Source organism: Panthera onca, chromosome B4, assembly GCF_046562875.1.
Source record: "Panthera onca isolate mPanOnc1 chromosome B4, mPanOnc1 haplotype 2, whole genome shotgun sequence".
NCBI lineage: Eukaryota > Metazoa > Chordata > Mammalia > Carnivora > Felidae > Panthera > Panthera onca.
In genome coordinates, this window is record NC_138345.1 from 107225135 (window position 1) to 107242694 (window position 17560).

General features: G+C 34.2%; 1 protein-coding gene across 4 annotated transcripts in view; it reads left to right on the forward strand.

The window, feature by feature from the left end:
- The window catches only part of LRRIQ1 (leucine rich repeats and IQ motif containing 1), a 208509-nt gene that overhangs the window by 63638 nt on the left and 127311 nt on the right, over nt 1-17560 (forward strand). For all 4 annotated transcript variants that reach the window (XM_078449636.2, XM_078449634.2, XM_078449635.2 and 1 more), the window contains exons 14-15: nt 2030-2123; nt 16539-16718. In XM_078449636.2, coding sequence (XP_078305762.2) covers nt 2030-2123; nt 16539-16718 — 274 coding nt within the window. The remainder of the gene's footprint in view (nt 1-2029; nt 2124-16538; nt 16719-17560) is intronic.

Consider the following 17560-nt stretch of genomic DNA (forward strand, 5'->3'; position numbering starts at 1 on the left):
TGTGGGGCTCCAACCCATGAGCCTTTGAGCCGTGAGATCATGACCTGAGCCAAAGTCAGCTACTCAACCAACTGAGCTACCCAAGCGCCCTGGTAGCATGATGTTTAATCTCCACATATTTGTGAATTTCATTTTATTCTTGTGATAGATTTCTAGTTCCATATCATCGTGTCAGAAAAGATGCTTGATATGGTTTCAGTCCTCTTAAATTTATTAAGACTTGTTTCATTGCCTAACATATAATCTATCTTGGTGTTTCATGTGCACTTGAGAAGAATGTGTATTCTGTTGCTTTTGAGTGGAATGTTCTATAAACATCTGTTAAGTCCATCTGGTCTAACATGTTGTTTAAGGCTGATGTTTCCTTTTTGATTTTCTATCTGGATAATCGATTCTTTGATGTAAGTGGAATATTAAAGTCCCCTATGATTATTGTGTTGCTGTCTATTTCTCTCTTTAAGGCTGTCAATATTTTCTTTAAGTATGTAGATGTTTTTGTGTTGGCCACATAAATATTTACAATGTTGCATCCTCATGTTGGATTGACCCTTTTTATCATTATGTAACACTCTTCTTTGTCTCTCATTACATTCTCTGTTTTAAAGTGTGTTTTGTCTAGGCGTGCCTGGGTGGCTTAGTCAGTTAAGCATCCAACTTCAGCTCAAGTCACGATCTCATAGTTTGTGAGTTCTAGCCCCTCATCGGGCTCTGTGCTGACAGCTCGGAGCCTGGAGCTGCTTCAGATTCTGTGTCTCCCTCTCTATCTGGCCCTTCCCCTCAAGCTCTGTCTCTCTGTCTCTCTCAAAAATAAATAAACATTAAAAAATTTGTAAAAAAGTGTGTTTTATCTGAAGTAAACTCTGTTTTGTCTGATATGTCTAGTAATTTTTAACTGTATGTTGGACATTTTACATAATCCAGTTTAGTGAGTCTGGATATTGTTGCCTTCCTTTTAAACGGAGTTAACTTCAGTTCCAGTAGGCAGTTAAAGCATTTATGGATATATTTTTTTTCTGCTTTAATTTCATTCTCTTTTAGGACAAGCCATTTTAGTTTTCAACTCTTAGTGCATGCCCCTACCCCAAGGCATTGTGTTCACTCCTACCGCACACTCTCTGAGATACTCAGTTAGGTCTCATTTTGGCTGGGCTGAGACTCCAGTGTCTTTCACTGATGCATGAACTTAGTGTCATCATGCAGCTCTTAGCCTTACAGCTGGTGATCTCTGCTAGGTTTTTCAGTCTTTCCCTGTGTGTATGACACCGTGTACTTGCCCACAGACCTGTGGTGAATTCTCACATAGACTTCTTTCCCCAATTTCCTCCCTATAACATGTATATATACACAGCTTCTTCTCAGTACTTTTCATCATAAATTCCAACTTCAGTTCTAATCTTTGCCTCCTCACTCAGCAAAAGAGCTTCTTCATTTGGTCTCTACTATTCTGAAGTGGTAAGCTGCTTTCAGATGGAAAACCACTGTGAGTGTAGATGCACCATATATGTTTCCCATCTCTGAGAGGCAGGCTTAAAAACAGGTACTTCATATGTATTGTCCAGTTTTCTGATTATCTGTGGGAGAGCAATTTTATATAAATTCTTCTGTAATATACCCTGGATTGACTTACTCTTCTTACTTTTGAAAGTAAAAAAAACTTCATGTAATTCTCTTTAGGTATGTGTTCAATTTTACCACTTATTACTTTAGATTTAACTTCTTTAGATTTTGTGATAACAATCTGGCACAAACTGTTCTAAATTCTTTATACACATGATCTCATTTAACCCTCACCCAGTAAGAGGTATGAGCCTGAATCACAAAGCAATTGTGGGAAAAATATGTATTCTAACAGTGGAGTCTGTATTCTTAATACAGCCTCTTTTTAAAAGCACACTGTATTCTGCAGAATAAATAATTTTTGTTGCTTTCCTTTATTACCTAACCAATAAATAAATTGTCATTTATAAATGATTATTGTTCTTTCTCTGTATTACCTTTCATAATGGTTTTTATTTTTTATTTTCTGTAGATCTTACAAGTGCCATTAAGTGGTTTAATGCATGCTATTCTCTCCACGAATTGTCTCTCACTGGAAACCCACTTCTTCAAGAAGTAAACTGGAGGTAAGAAACATTGTTGCACCCTATTATGTACTTTATTATAGTTACAGAAAACAGTGTGATGAAAATTTCTCTGTGCCTATTAATTTCTTGGAAAAAGTTAATAAAAATAATTTAAAAGTTATTCAAAACAAGACATTTTTTTGTAAAATTAGTTTTAGAAATATCTTCAACCTACAATAATGTTTTTGCACATGTGTGAAATAATGCAAATTTAAAATGATTATTTTGATCCATACCATTAATTATGTGACAATTTTAGTATGATGTTCACTTGGGTCTTGTCTTTATAGAAAACACATTTTTATTGGGAATGACTTTTTATAAGTTATCTAAATCACATAACTTGCTAATTAAAATTATTTTTTTCTCCCAGTAATTTGATTTTATTTTCTTAAAAGAGAAATTTGGTGCCTGTTAAAGTACAGATTATAAGATATGTGAATTCATACCTCTCTTTAAAATATTGCAGTACCTAGACCTAATAGAAGAAAAATATTTTATAATTTTTTAGAATGGATTTTTTTTTATAAAAAAGTTTCCCTAATTTGAAACTCTCATATTATGCTAATACCATTTCCCTCAAAACTGACCAACATCTTTTTTCATGATGAGCTTTTTTGAGATAATTTTCATATGACAAACTTCATCAATTTTATTTAGAAGTATGAGTATGGTGTACAAACCACCACAATCAAGACATTAAACATTTTTACCACCTTAAAAAATTGCCTAGTGCCCCTTTGGAGTCAGTCACCTCCTCCAGTTCTTTAAAAAAGTCTCTCCACTCTTATGGCTTTCATTTTTTTCTGATGAGAAGTCTGCCAACATTCTCTCTGGAGATTTCTAAGATTTTTCTATCATGGTTTTCAGCAATTTGATTATAATGTATTTTGCTGTGGTTTTATGTAGATTATTTTTCTTAAGAGCTATTGAATCAGGGCCTCTGGGTGGCTCAGTCAGTTAAGAGTTTGACTCTTAATTTTGGCTCAGGTCATGATCTCAGGGTTGTAAGATCAAGCCCTGTGTGGGGCTCCATGCTCAGTGTGGAGCGTGCTTAAGATTCTCTCTCCTGCCCCTCCCCTGCTTGTGTGCGTGTGCATGAGATCTGTTGAACCTCTTGAATCTGATGAATTTGTAGTTCTCATAAAATTTAGAAATTTTTTGGCCATTATTTTTTCAAATATTTTTTCTGCCTCCCCCCATCTTGTCCTACTAGGACTCCAATTTTACCAATATTTGGCCACTTGATATATTCTAGAAGTTGCTATTGCTCTGTTCATGATGTATGGTGTCTGTGTATATATACATACATATATATATATTACACTTTTTTCTGTTTGTACTTCACTCTTAACAGTTATTGCTATATCTTCAAGTTCTCTGATATTTTCTTCTTATATATCTATTTTGATATTAAAGTCCAGAATTAATCAGTTCAGAGTTCAGATACTGTGGTTTTCATCCTAGAAGTTTCATTTATTTTTTTTAACATTTGCAGTTTCTCTCCTAATCATACTCATGATGTTTTCCTGAATCATCTTGAACATATGGAGAATATTTATAATAGCTGTTTTAAAATCCTTATCTGCTAGTTTCATCATCCATGTCATTTTGGGGCCTATTTTTGTTGACTTTCACCCCAATTTTGGGTCATATTTCCCTGCTTCTTGCATGCTTCATCATTTTGGTGGTATTCTGGACGTCTTAAATTTTATACTGTTGATTTCTTAATTTTGTTCGGTTTTTTTAGATAACATCTATTTTGTTTCTGACATGTAACAGCTATGTTAAATTAGGGAGATGCTTTTAAAGCTTGCTTTTAGTGTCTGTTAGGGAAGTCTCAAAGAAATCTTTTGACTGGTGCCAATTTAGCTCTACTGCTATGGCACTGACTTCCTGAGTATTTTCCCTACTGCTTCTTATATACATCCTTTCAATTTTTGCTGACAGGAATTACTCCCAGCTTTATATACATTCTTGTAATTTTTTCTACTTTTTCTTTCCCACTGATTCCTGCCCTTGGCTTACATGGTTTTTTTCTCATACACCCTCAGATCATTTTTCATTTACCCAGATCCAATTGAATTAAATCCCAGAATTCTGAAAAGCTTTGAAAATGCTCACTTTTCTAGTACTGGTGATGATTCTGATCTAAATTCTTGTCTTTTGTATGTCTAGCAGTGTGTATTTGTAAGATGGTTTAACATGGTTTATTGTACATTTGACATTTGTATCATATCAAGTCATGGGTACATCAAAACAGAACAAGGTAAGAATAGACAAGGCTTGTAGCCTAATTTAGCAAGATAAGTTTGACAACACACTAAGTATAGAGAAAGGCAAATATTTACTGAAATTTTGGTAGAAAACCCATTTCAGTATACTCAGAGTTTAGATCAAATATGTAAATCTTATCAATTTGATCAGGTAGTGAAAATACAGCATTTATGAATAAAATATAGACAAAAAGGAGTGAATAATTAAAAAAAAAGGTTGTGGCATCCAATCCTAGGGCATAAGCAGTTGACTGTTCTGATTCGATTTTCCTATGATGTGTGGCCATAGCCTGGAAGATCCTTGTTCTGATGACTTCCAACGGAGTATACCTTACAGGAAAACCAATGATCTGGTCATGCTTAAAATTCCTATATCTGACTTAATCCACTTGTAGAACAGGTTAAGAAAGTCTAGGAAGTAATCTCTTTCCCTCCCTTGTCTGAGGCCACTGCACACCTGTGACACCCTCTTTCACATGTATTGATTCTGTGAATTTGTTAATTGGTCTTTGGTTAAGAAAATAGCATTTTATATCAAGTCAAACACCTGTGTAATTTGCTACTTGTTGATAGTTCATTTATTACAGAAGAGTTATCTTTGCAGTAAATCTGTTTATCTACATTCTTTAAAGCTCTGTTTCCACATTAATTTCTAATGCTATACCATTTTTTAGGGAAACCTGATATGTTTTACATGTTTTAGAACAGAACTTGCCAACTTCTACTTTAGAAATATATTTTTCCAAGTGCAATTTAAGCTGTGTACTATAGAGGAGAGAGGACAACCCATTGAAGTGGTTTTTGAAGATACATCCCTAGGTGAGAAACTTCATCATCACTTGGAAACTTTTAGAAATGAAAAATCTTGGACACTGTCCAGACCCACTTAATCAGAAGGACCTAGGGGATGATGTTTATTAATGTGTGCTTCAACAAGCCCTTTGGATGATTTGATGCACGCTAAACTTTGGAATCACTGTATTTTTAAACAAGGGCATCCTGTTCTTGCCTCATACCATGTGGTCCTGGACAAGTAACAACTTTCCTATGTCTCCAAATCCTCACTGGTAAAATAAGGATAATAATAGTACCTATCTTATGGGGTAGTTATGGTAATTGAATGGAACAATACACATATTTTGTTGAGAATAATTTCTAGAACATGGTAAGCATACAGAAGTCTACTATTTTCCATGTCTAGGCTAACCACACTATGGTGTCTCACTAAGTCACCAAATATTTAGTGTATGCCTACTATATCCAACCAATGTTCTAACATTTTGGACTCTCTAAAGGAAATTCTATATAGTCCATGATTTCAAACCATGTTTATAATCTTTATAGGGATATAAAATATATGCAAAAAATGATAGCCATGAAAACTAATAATGATAACAAACATTGTTATAGCATTTACTTTGTGCCCATTTAATACAATGTATAATAAAATAGCTACCTAGTGTCCCCATTTTACAGGTAGGGAAACAGAATCACAAAAGGGCTAAATAACTTGCCCAAGTTTACACAACTAGCCACTGGAAGAGCCAGGACTCAAACAACCTGACTTCAGTTGTGCTTTTTAACACTTAGATTTCAGTACCTAATCCACATGTCAGATGATTGTTGTAGGCAACGGATATGCTTTAGAAATCCCACCCTAATTTAGAGTGACCAGGAAAACTACCTTTGCTGAAGAGGCAGACTTTGGATTAAACCTCAGAATTTTAGTAATATTTAAAATCAAGTTAAAAGAAAAAAAAAGCACTTCCGCTGGAGGAAATATCCAAGAAAATGAGGGAATATGAAAGGCGGGATTAGGCTCTGGTCTATTCAGGTGTAACGTAGATATAGTGGAAAATACTTTTGGAAGTAAATAAGAAATCAAGTATATACATTTACAATGGGTCAGGGAATGGGCTAAATACCTACACATATTACTTCACAGCAACTCAGCTGAGTTCTGTAATTATCATTCTGATTTTATGGGAGTATTTACTGAAGCTTAGATGCCTTGTGATTTGTTCAGTTCTGTAAATGTCAGAGAAGGGTTTTGAGTTCTAAAGCCTGGAATTTAAATACTTGCTTTACTGTTTCATATGATATATTGCTACCAGATTGTAAACGGCCTTGTATGCTCGGATAAAGTGTCTTCTTTATCCTGTGGTCATGGAGAGACCTATTAGCATACTGGGTGTACATGTAGGTGCTGTGAGTAAACTGCTCGGGTGCATATCTAGTTCCACCACTTCCTAGCTGTTTGCCTTGCACAAGTTGCTTAATCGTCCTATGTCTCAGTGTCTTCATCTATAGAATGGGTATAATAATAGTAGCTACCTCAGGATTTGTTCATTAAGGTAATAGAGGTTGTACCACACAACAGCAAACCCAGAAATCTGTGTGGTTTAATACAATAGAAGCTTATTTTTGGTTTATATTGCATCTGATTTGAGTTCATCCTGTCTAATCTAAGCAGACGTGGAAACTCAGGATGCTTCCCTTTTGTGGCTCTGTGTCATGTAACTTCAATGTAATCTGACATTTTTAGATAATAGATTGTGGTGAGAAAGAGGGGGAAAGACCACAGGGAAAGCACATCTGATATTTAACTGCTCTGCTTTCAAAAGTAGCATTGGTTAGGGCGCCTGGGTGGCTCAGTCAGTTAAGCATCTGACTTCGGCTCAGGTCATGATCTCGTGGTTGTGAGCTCGAGCCCTGCATCAGGCTTTGCACTGACAGTGTGGAACTTGCTTGATTCTCTCTCTCTCCCTTGCCCTCTGCCCCTCTCCCACTCACGCTTTCTCTCTCGCAAAATAAACATACTTCTAAAAAGGTGGCATTGATCATTTCTCTCATATTCCACTGGATGTAACTAGTCGTAAAGCCAAACTAACTGCAAGACAGAAGCATTTTATAGTAGTGCCTGGCATATAGCACACTTGGTAAATGTTAGCCTTTATTTTTAAGGAGCTATAGAGAAATTTTGAATAGTTGTATGAAAAGGAAAATAGTATTTGTGGAAGATTTCTTTTCAGCATCAAAGTGGTAAGAGATTAAGGAAGGTAGCCACATTCAATGTTAGTAGAAAGTCCAGGAATTAAAAAAGGACTAAAATTAAGTAGTGGAAGTGATCCCAGATATTGTACAGATCCTTCTACTTTAGAACTGGAAGAATGACCTTAGAGTAACATTTTCTACACAAAAAGAAGAGCAATTATGTCTAATAGGCTCTGCTTTGCAGGTGATATCATTTATAATGAAAATATCTGATGGATTATTTTTAGGTAGATATCTTTATTTTCCTAAGTAACTATATAGACTATGTGTAGTTATTATACACACACACACACACACACACACACACTGTATGTAGACTTATGCAAGGCAAGTATGTCTGCATGACATCTATAATGTCATAGATAACCAAAATTATTTGTTGAAGGAATACATTATAGAAATTTACATTGTAATGTGTAAAATCTTGAAAAAAATGCATGTTTCACCCCGTCTAATTTTTCTCTTGGATTTTTTAATGCTTATTTATTTATTTATTTATTTATTGAGAGAGAGAGAGCATGTGCACAGGGGAAGGGCAGAGAGAGAAAGGGAGGGAGAGAATCCCAAGCAGGCTCTGCACTGCTAGCATGGAGCCCGATGTGTGGCTCCATACCACAAACCATGAGATAATGACTTGAGCTGAAATCAAGATTCAGATGCTTAACTGACTAAGCCCCCCAGACTCCCCTCTATTGAATTTTTAAAATTTACTTCAGGGATTGAAAGTATTATTACCCATAAATTAACAATTGATACTTATTTATCGGTTTGCAGTAATTATCAATGTCAGGAGTTCTACAACTGGAGTCTTTAGACTTTTAGGGACCATAGTGTTTGTGACATTCTTCCTGTTTTCTGAAAACCTGGTCTTAGGACAAGTTACTACTACTATACTACTACTATACCAACTATTAGTTAATATCAAATTATAAGGAGATCAGACATTGCAACTATTTAAAGAAGGTGTATATATATGTGAAACAAAACAAAACAAAAAAAACCTTAAATATGTTTCTAGACCTTTTTCCACCTGGGAAAAGGACTCTGTCATCCAAAATAGAAGTAGTCAAGGTCCCCATCTAGATGTACTAGCTCAAGTTCTGGGGCCATGCTTTTCTTACACTGGGATTTAAAACACTAATCCCCAGGTTTTGGGTCCCCGTTTTTAGAACCTAGACCTTAGAATGAAACTTCCCACACAAAAGGTAGAGTGTAATTATGCCTGCCAAGAAGGTGATTATTATTTATATAAGAAGGTGTAATTATCACCTGCCAAGAAGGTGATATTATTTATAATGAAAATACCTGATGGGTTGTTTTTAGGTAGATATCTTTATTTTTCTAAGTAACTATATAGACCAAATCTATGATGACAAACAGAAATAGGTGGCTGTGCCCAATATTCAGAGCAAGCTCTTTGCAGGCCATGGTTTTTCTATTAGGAGTTGGGCAAATAGGACATGAATTCTGTTGCTGATCTGGTATGAGTTTCCATTCAAACAGCTGCCATGTTGCCAGTTACAATAACTAGAAACAACTCTATGTCCTGAATAATCTTTGAATTGATTGATGGTTTTTTTTTTGGTATGAAGAATAAATACTTAGTTTGTTGGATAAAATATGCTCATAATGAAATATATTGATATAAATCTGTTTAAATATATAAAGATAAACATTCACATTTTACTACTATGCTAAGTATATATACTTAGTGCTATACTAACATATACTATACTATGTATATATACTTTACAGTTTTAAAGCAAATATTTAATTAAAAATAATATTGAAAAAGGGTAGTATATATATTATAGACATGTACAATTATTTAGCTATTATAATTTCTATGTTTAAATAAAATTTACTGTACTAGAGTAAAACCAACTTAAACTTTTGCTTATCAAATTTCACTTAGATCAGTGGGCCTAATACAGATTTCATAATTTCAAGAAGAGATTCAGTTATCTAAAGGGTTTAAAATCTGGTAATCTATAAAATAGGGATTTGTTAATGAAAGGATCAACTCAAACTTGGGTAAGCAGTATGTTCCAATGAACTTTACGTAACCCCGTGATACCAACAAAGGGATTAGTTATAGATTTTCCCAATTGGCTTCTTACTTTCATGTCTGGCCAGTGATAACATGGACAAAACTGATGTACTAAAAAAATCTCTTTTTAAAACTTAATCTACAAACTCAGTTTGGAATCTCCTTTGGGAATGTGTTTCATTCGTTAATGATTAATAGAGTCTCTTAAGTGACAGAATATTCACCAGGAAGTTTTCACTAAATGAAATATTGATTCAGCCCTTGGCTAGGAGGACCCCAGCTGGAAAAACTAATGTTGAGATCTCACAGTATTCTTATACTTCATTTCCAACATGAATCAACTTGTTACAGCACTTTCTAATATATTCATCATAGAGTCTTCTAAGGCTGCATTTGAACTGAAGGCCAACCTACTACACTACTGATTTATATAGTTCTGATAACTATTCCTTTAAAAAAATAAATAGCAAAAAATTTTTAACATAAAACACCAAATCAAATATGGATATTTATTATATAAATCATAAATATCAAGATATTGTCATGGTCTTGAAGATCGAAACAAACTAATTTTTACATCCAAAGAAATTTCAAATATTTTGACACAAATAAACTGTTTTGGACTTTTTCTTATGTAAAGGTGATGAATGTAACATCAAAATATTTTCAATGTAAAAATTCAAGCCCCATTGATCCACATTTTCTGTAATTATTCCCTATAGCTATAATATTGTACATAATTATATCTATATTCATAGCCATATTCAAAATGTAGTATTTGATGACAAAATTATCATTTTGCCCCTTGCTAATCTGGTTAGTTAACATCCAAACAGCTTCCACATAATGCCACTTGCAATACCTGCAAATAAACCTAATGCCTTGTATTAGTTACCTTTGGATTTACTTATTTTCTTATTATTTTGGTTGTCTAGGGCATAAACAGTTGTTTTGTTAAATAGAGTATACTTGTGGTAAATCATTGGTCCTCCCATTAATCTGATAAGCAAATTCTTATATTTTGCTTCTAGGATTATATTGGGTCATTTAGTTAAAATGGCTCTTCGTTTTGTCATTAATTATTTCTGAATAGAAAACTGGTTTCTCTATCTATTTGATATGTACTCTGAAACTTCAGTGTTACAAGAATACTTTCCTAAGAAACTTTTGCACCATTTATGTAAAACCAGTGGCAATGTTAATCAGTGAACAGATCATTGGAATGTAACTGTCCAGGCCCACAATATCTCTTATTTTAGCAAATTCTCTGGCATCATTGATATATATAGGGCATGCCTCAAGTTTACAAGAAAGCTATATTTTTCTTGAAAATTTAAGACAATTCCAGAATGATAAAATTTCAAATTTTTTTTTTAAGTTTAAACCTGAACATCTCTAATTTTGGCATAACTTGTTGTAGCCCATTCCCCGCTCCCCGCCCCCCCCCCCCGCCCCCCGCCAATGCATTGGTTCTTTAAAGCCATAAGAAAAGCTATATTTTAAAAATGCAGGGGCGCCTGGGTGGCTCAGTCGGTTGAGCATCTGACTTCGTCTCAGGTCACGACCTCACTGCTCTGTGAGTTTGAGCCCCAAGTCGGGCTCTGTGCTGATAGCTCAGAGCCTGGAGCCTGCTTTGGATCCTGTGTCTTCCCCTCTCTTTGCCCCTCCCATGCCCATGCTCTGTTTCTCTCTCTCAGAAATAAAGAAACATTTTTAAAAAATTAAAAAAAAAACCAAAACAATAGTTCTGGCAAAGAGAGGGGGAGACACAGGAAGGGGCACCTGGGTGGCTCAGTTGGTTGAGCATCCAACTTCGGCTCAGGTCATGGTCTTGCAGTTTGTGAGTTCGAGCCCCACGTCAGGCTGTGTGCTGACAGCTTGCTCAAAGGCTGGAGCCTGCCTCAGATTCTGTGTCTCCCCCTCTCTCTCCCCCTCCCCTGCTCATGCTCTGTGTCTCTCTGTCTCTCAATAATGAATAAACGTTAAAAAAATTAAAATGCAAACTCCCCAGAACCTACCAACAGAGGTCTTTGGTGTAAGTGAATTTAAAAAATTATCCCAGGTACTACTGATACAGTAGTTCAAGGAAGATCTTTGCAGAGACCCTGCCCTGCAAGGTTGGAGACACACATAGAGATTTAGCCTTGAATTACCATCACAATGGATTTAGAGAGTGACTAAGATAAAGAACACATATGTGAGACTCTGTGGTTTTTAATGATTGCAGCATGAGTATTTTCTTCATTTTGTTGACATCTTCTTAATTAGACAAAATGACACCTGAAAGATGGCTGTTCAAGAGGGTCTCAAGTGTTACTTCATCTGCAATATCACTGTAGGTCCAGGATCCCATTGAAAAGTATTATAGATCCAACAGCTTATTGTTATTGTTCAACCAGAACTAACTGAACAATAGAAATAAAAAAATCAGCTTTACCTCTTTAAAAATTTTTTTTAATGTTTATTTTTTTAAGGGAGAGACAGAGCACGGGCAGGGGAGGGGCAGAAGTAGAGGGAGACACATAATCTGAAGGAGGCTTCAGGCTCCAAGCTGTCAGCACAGAGCCTGACGCGGAGCTTTAACTCATGAACTGTAAGAGCATGACCTAAGCTGAAGTCAGTCGCTTAACCAACTGAGCCACCCAGGCGCCCCAGCTTTATCTAAGTCTTAAGAGATCCAAATTATAATAAGAAAATCTGCTTTATTAATTTTCCTTATAAGAAATATACCTATTTTAAAGACCAAAGCAGGCCATTAGCATACCTCATTCCTTCTGCTGATCAGGTCCACTCTGGAGACCAAATTATCAGAGAGAAATTTGCATGGTACACAAGGAATTGAAACTGTTGGTTATTGTCTAGGGCTGGTTCCATCACATTATTGAAGCCTTATGTTTGCTCTTCTGTATTTTAGGAGATGATCTAATGAAATAAGATCATCAATAGGATTAGAGCATGTTCTTTTTTGAGCTGTATAAACACCAATACAGTTTTAACTTTTACTACCCTTTATTATCACATTTCAAAAGCATCTTTATTTCATACGTGGCATTTTATAGCCACGTTATTCTGACATGTCATGTCTTGAAGAAAACTTGACTGTATGCTTGAGGGAGATTTAGAATGCAATATAGTTTCATTACTAATGTAATAAACAATTTGATAGGATAGCATATGGATAGTTAATCTCTCCATTATATTTTAATTATTACCAGCTTCAATTTCAGAGCTTAACCTTTCCTTGCTTTGATGGTAGCCTCAGTCAAAGATTTCATGTTATATTTAGTATTGTACCTCTGTGATGAATAGCCATTATCTTAATTAGCATTCTGTTTTTGAACCACATCTTAAAATGAATCCAAACAGAAATGCAATATATGCTAGTTATTTAACCTTTTATAGTAAGTGCGGTAGTTTATGATATGACCAATATTGGTATCTTCAAGCCTAAAAAAAAAAAAAAAAGCTTAAAAAAGTTCCAAATAAATGGACCCTAGTCTTCACTTGATCTTAGCCAAAAGGCCAAGAAGTGATGGACCCAAGTTTTCTTAACTAGATTAAGCTCTTTAACACTGTAAAACATCTGATAGTTATCTTGAACATAATCTGTTTGCTTTCCCTCTTTCCTTATTTAAATATCTGCAAGAGAAAAAAAGTATTATTTCTCAAAGGGTGGAGGGAGGTAAGCGTGGGAAATTAATCATGTATCCTGAGTAAATGAAAAACTGTGATGTTCTTCTCTTTTTTTGCTTTCATTAAAGGAAATGTATTTATACATTTCTTGTGATTATCTTTTATTAAATACCAAGACTATCAAGATCATAACTATACATAGTAATGTGTTATGACTTTAGTTGGGCCTTGGCATTTTTGCCTCAGTGGACCACTTTCTTCATTTATATATAAAGTATACATAAATATGTAAATATAAATCTATATAAATATAAGTTATATATAAATTATTATATAAAGTATTTCTATAAATATAAAAATTATATTTTACAATTGTGTTTGTATAAATGGATATGTTGACCTTGACTATATACCATCTAGGTGGAAGGAGTACCTGACTGGAGTTTTCTTTCTTAAACCTTGGCATTTTTGTAATCTTATCTTGCTGTCCTTCATTTAGTTTTTAGAGAACTGTGAGTTTGTCTTATTTTGTGTTTTAATTAAAAACTTTATATTTGGGGGCCATGTGGGTAGTTTAGTCAGTTAAGCATCTGGCTCTTGATTTCAGCTCAGGTCATAATCTCATGATTCATGAAATTGATCCCCGTGTTGGGCTCCACACTGACAGTGCAGATCCTGCTTGGGATTCTCTTTTCTCTCTCTCTCTCTCTGCCCCTTCCCCACTTGTGCTCTGTCTCTCAAAATAAATAAATAAACATTAAAAAACTTTATATTTTAGAGAAGGTCAGGTTATCAAAATTAAGCAGAAAATACAGAGAATTCCCAGGTATACCCTGTCCCCACACATAGACAACCTCCCCGACTATCAGCATCCTACACCAAAGTGGTATACCTGTTATAATTGATGAACCTACATCAACACATCATTATCACCTGAAGTCCATACTTTACATTAGGGTTTGTTCTTGGTGTTGTGTATTCTATGGATTTGACAAATGTATAATGACATGTATTCGCTATGTAGTAGTATCATACGGAATAGTTTCACTGCCCTAAAAATGCTCTGTGCTTTGCCTGTTCATCCCTCCCTCTACCTTAATCCCAGGAAAACACTGATCTTTTTACTGTCTCAGTTTTGACTTTTTTCAAGAATTTCATATAGTTGGAATTGTACAGCATGTAGCCCTATCCGATTGTCTTTTTTCACTTAGTAATATGCATTTAGGAATCTTCCCTACTCATGGCCTAATAGCTCATCTCTTTTTAGTGCTGAATAATACTCCTTTGTATGGATGTAACTCAGTTTATTTATCCTTTCACCTACTGAAGGACATCTTGGTTGTTTCCGGGTTTTGGCAATTACAAATAAAGCTGCTATAAACATCTGTGTGGAGATTTTGGTGCAGATATAGTTTTTAATTCATTTAGGTAAATCTGAGAAGCACATTGCTGGATCGTATAGTAAAAATATGTTAACTTTTGTAAGAAACCACCAAACTATCTTCCGAAATAGCTGCACTGATTCCACATTTCCACCAGCACGAATGAGGGTTTTTATTTCTTCACATCCTCACCAGCGTTTGGAATTGTCAGCATTTTGAATTGGCCATTCTAATAGATAATAGTATCTTGTTATTTTAATTTACAATTTTCCAATGACAAATGATGTTGAATATCTTTCATATACTTACCATCTGTATATTTTCTTTGGTGAGGGGTCTGTTAAGTTTTATGGCCCATTTTTTAATTGGTGTATTTATTTTCTTATTGAGCTTTAAAATTTCTTCATATATTTTGTATAACAACCCTTTATCAGATATTTTTCCTAGTATATGGCTTGTCTTCACATTCTCTCGATACTCTCTTTCACAGGGCAGAAGTTTTTAATTTTAATGAAGTCCATCTTATCAATTATTTCTTCATGAATTGTATCTTTGGTGTTATTATTATCAAAAAGTCATCATTATACCAGTGCTGTCTAATTTTTTCTCCTATGTTATCTTCTAGTAGTTTTGTGGTTTTGCATTTTACATTTAGGTATATGACCCATTTTGAGTTAAATTTTTGAAGGATACAAAGTCTGTGTCTAGATTCACTTTTTTGCATGTAAATGTCTGATTGTTCTAGCATCATTTATCTTTGTTCCATTGTATTGCCTTTGCTTCTTTGTCAAAGATTAGTTGACTGATCCACTTTAGTAGATTCATGGAGGTCTACTTCTAGGTTCTCTCTTCTCTTCCACTGATATATTTGTCTGTCTCTCTTCCATTGATAAATGTGTCTATTCTTTTGCCAATACCATACTGTCATGATTACTGTGGCTTTGTAGTAAGTGTGAAGTCAAAAGTGTTAGTTTTCCAACTTTTTTCTTCTTTTTCAGTGTGGAATTGGCTATTCTTGTTTGTTTTTTGTTTTTGTCTTTTTGGATTTTTTGTTGGTTTTTTTGGCTTCTTTTTGTAAATTTTAGTATCATTTTGTTGATATACACAAAATACCTTACTGGTACTTTTAGTGGAGTTGCATTGCATCTAAAGATCAAGTTGAGAAGGAATGATCTCTTGAACAATTTTGAACTTCCTATCTATGAAAATATCTTCATTGGACATCTTCCCATTTATTTAGTTCGTTGATATCTTTCATCAGTTTTGTACTTTTCCTCGTAAGAAATTTAGTTTCTAACTAAGGGGGATTTATTCATTCAAGAAGTCCATTTTATCCCTTTGACCATTAATGGCCTTGTGAAAAGAGGCCCACAGTACCCTTGTGAAAAGATTGGGTAAATACTTATAAATGGCTAGTCCTGGTGGAAAGCTCTTGCTGTCTGGCTTGGTTTTTCACACCATTAGCCTTTTAAATTGGTACAGACTTCTGTGCATACTTTGGATATTTTTATTATCATAATTTTTAGCAAGATTCAAGAAGAAACATAAGTTTAGATTTTTCAGATCATGATAAACAAGGTGATTGTTTACTACTCTTGTTTTAGCCCTACTCTTAACTATGTTTTACTAAGAGAAACAATCAGAATTTACCTCTACTTCTAAAATAAACAACAAATTTCAGTAGTTTTATTTTAATTATCATATTTTTAAAATACTGTATCTGATATTATTTTTTTATAATGTAGCTTTTTATTTACCCCCAGCCCAAGTTTCCATCTGCTAAATTTCCCATTTATGTTATAGAAGAAAATGGTTAAATGTTTGTCAAGTCTCTAAAATTTAACTTTGTACATGACATGATACCATAGAAATTTTTAACAAATTTAACAGTATCATTTTCTCTACAAAATCAATAGCATTTTCTGAGATATACTCTGTTTATATTGTTTAAGTAATAGGTATATGGTTATTTTAGATATAAACTCTTCAAGATTATTAATTTTTTTCCTGCTTTCAATAGGCATTCTCTACTTAAAGTGTTACCGGCTCTAAGAATCCTCAATGGTGAAATGATAAACTCTTGTTCAGAAAGACAGACTGAAGAATACTATCAACCAGAATTAGGACGTTTCTTGGTACTTTGTCAGTCCCAGATTCAAGCATTCAACTTACTAATTGAAAAGTATATTACTGTGAAAGGGTAAGACTGTTCTCTTCTCATAATTTAAAGAAATAATGCAATTTATGTATATAATTTAAAAAATACGCTGATTAATACAGTGATGTTTTTTAAATTAGTACTGTGTGTTTTAAGGATATTCTCTCTTAAAAACACAATTTAAAATATAATTTCAATGCTAAAGTGTTAGATAAAGTAAGTGAAATCATGAGGATAGCTTCAAGACAAGAATCAAACATCCATTCAGTCAGTCATTCAATGAATCAGTCATAAATTTATTTGACAGTGATTGTAAACAAAATACACAATAAGCTAAGTTTTATACTTTATCTTCAAAGAATTAATAGATTAGCATAAGAGAAAATTAGACAAACAGTTACAATGGAGCAAGGCATACAACATTTATTATGTATTAGATATATTGTACATATATTATATTAATATATTCAAATATTATGAGCGCACAGTAGATAAGAGCAGTCAACACATGCACATATTCAGAAGAACAGAAGTTGAGAGTAGAATCCTAATTAGATATAAAAGAAAGAGAATTTCCCATTCCCCATCCAAAATTCAGGGTACGTTACTATGAATGAAGTATATTTGATCTTTCTATAACTGTATATTCTTTTATTTTTAAAGATTTTTAATATTTTTTATTGAGAGAGAGAGCATGAGTGGGGAAGGAGCAGAGAGAAGGAGAGAGAGGATCTCAAGCAGGCTCTGCACTGTCAGCACAGAGACCAGTGTGGGGCTTGATCTTACAAACCATGAGATCATGACCTGGCCAAAATCAAAACTTGATCGCTTAACTGACTGAACCACCTAGACACCCCTCTATAATTATATTTTCTAATTTGCAT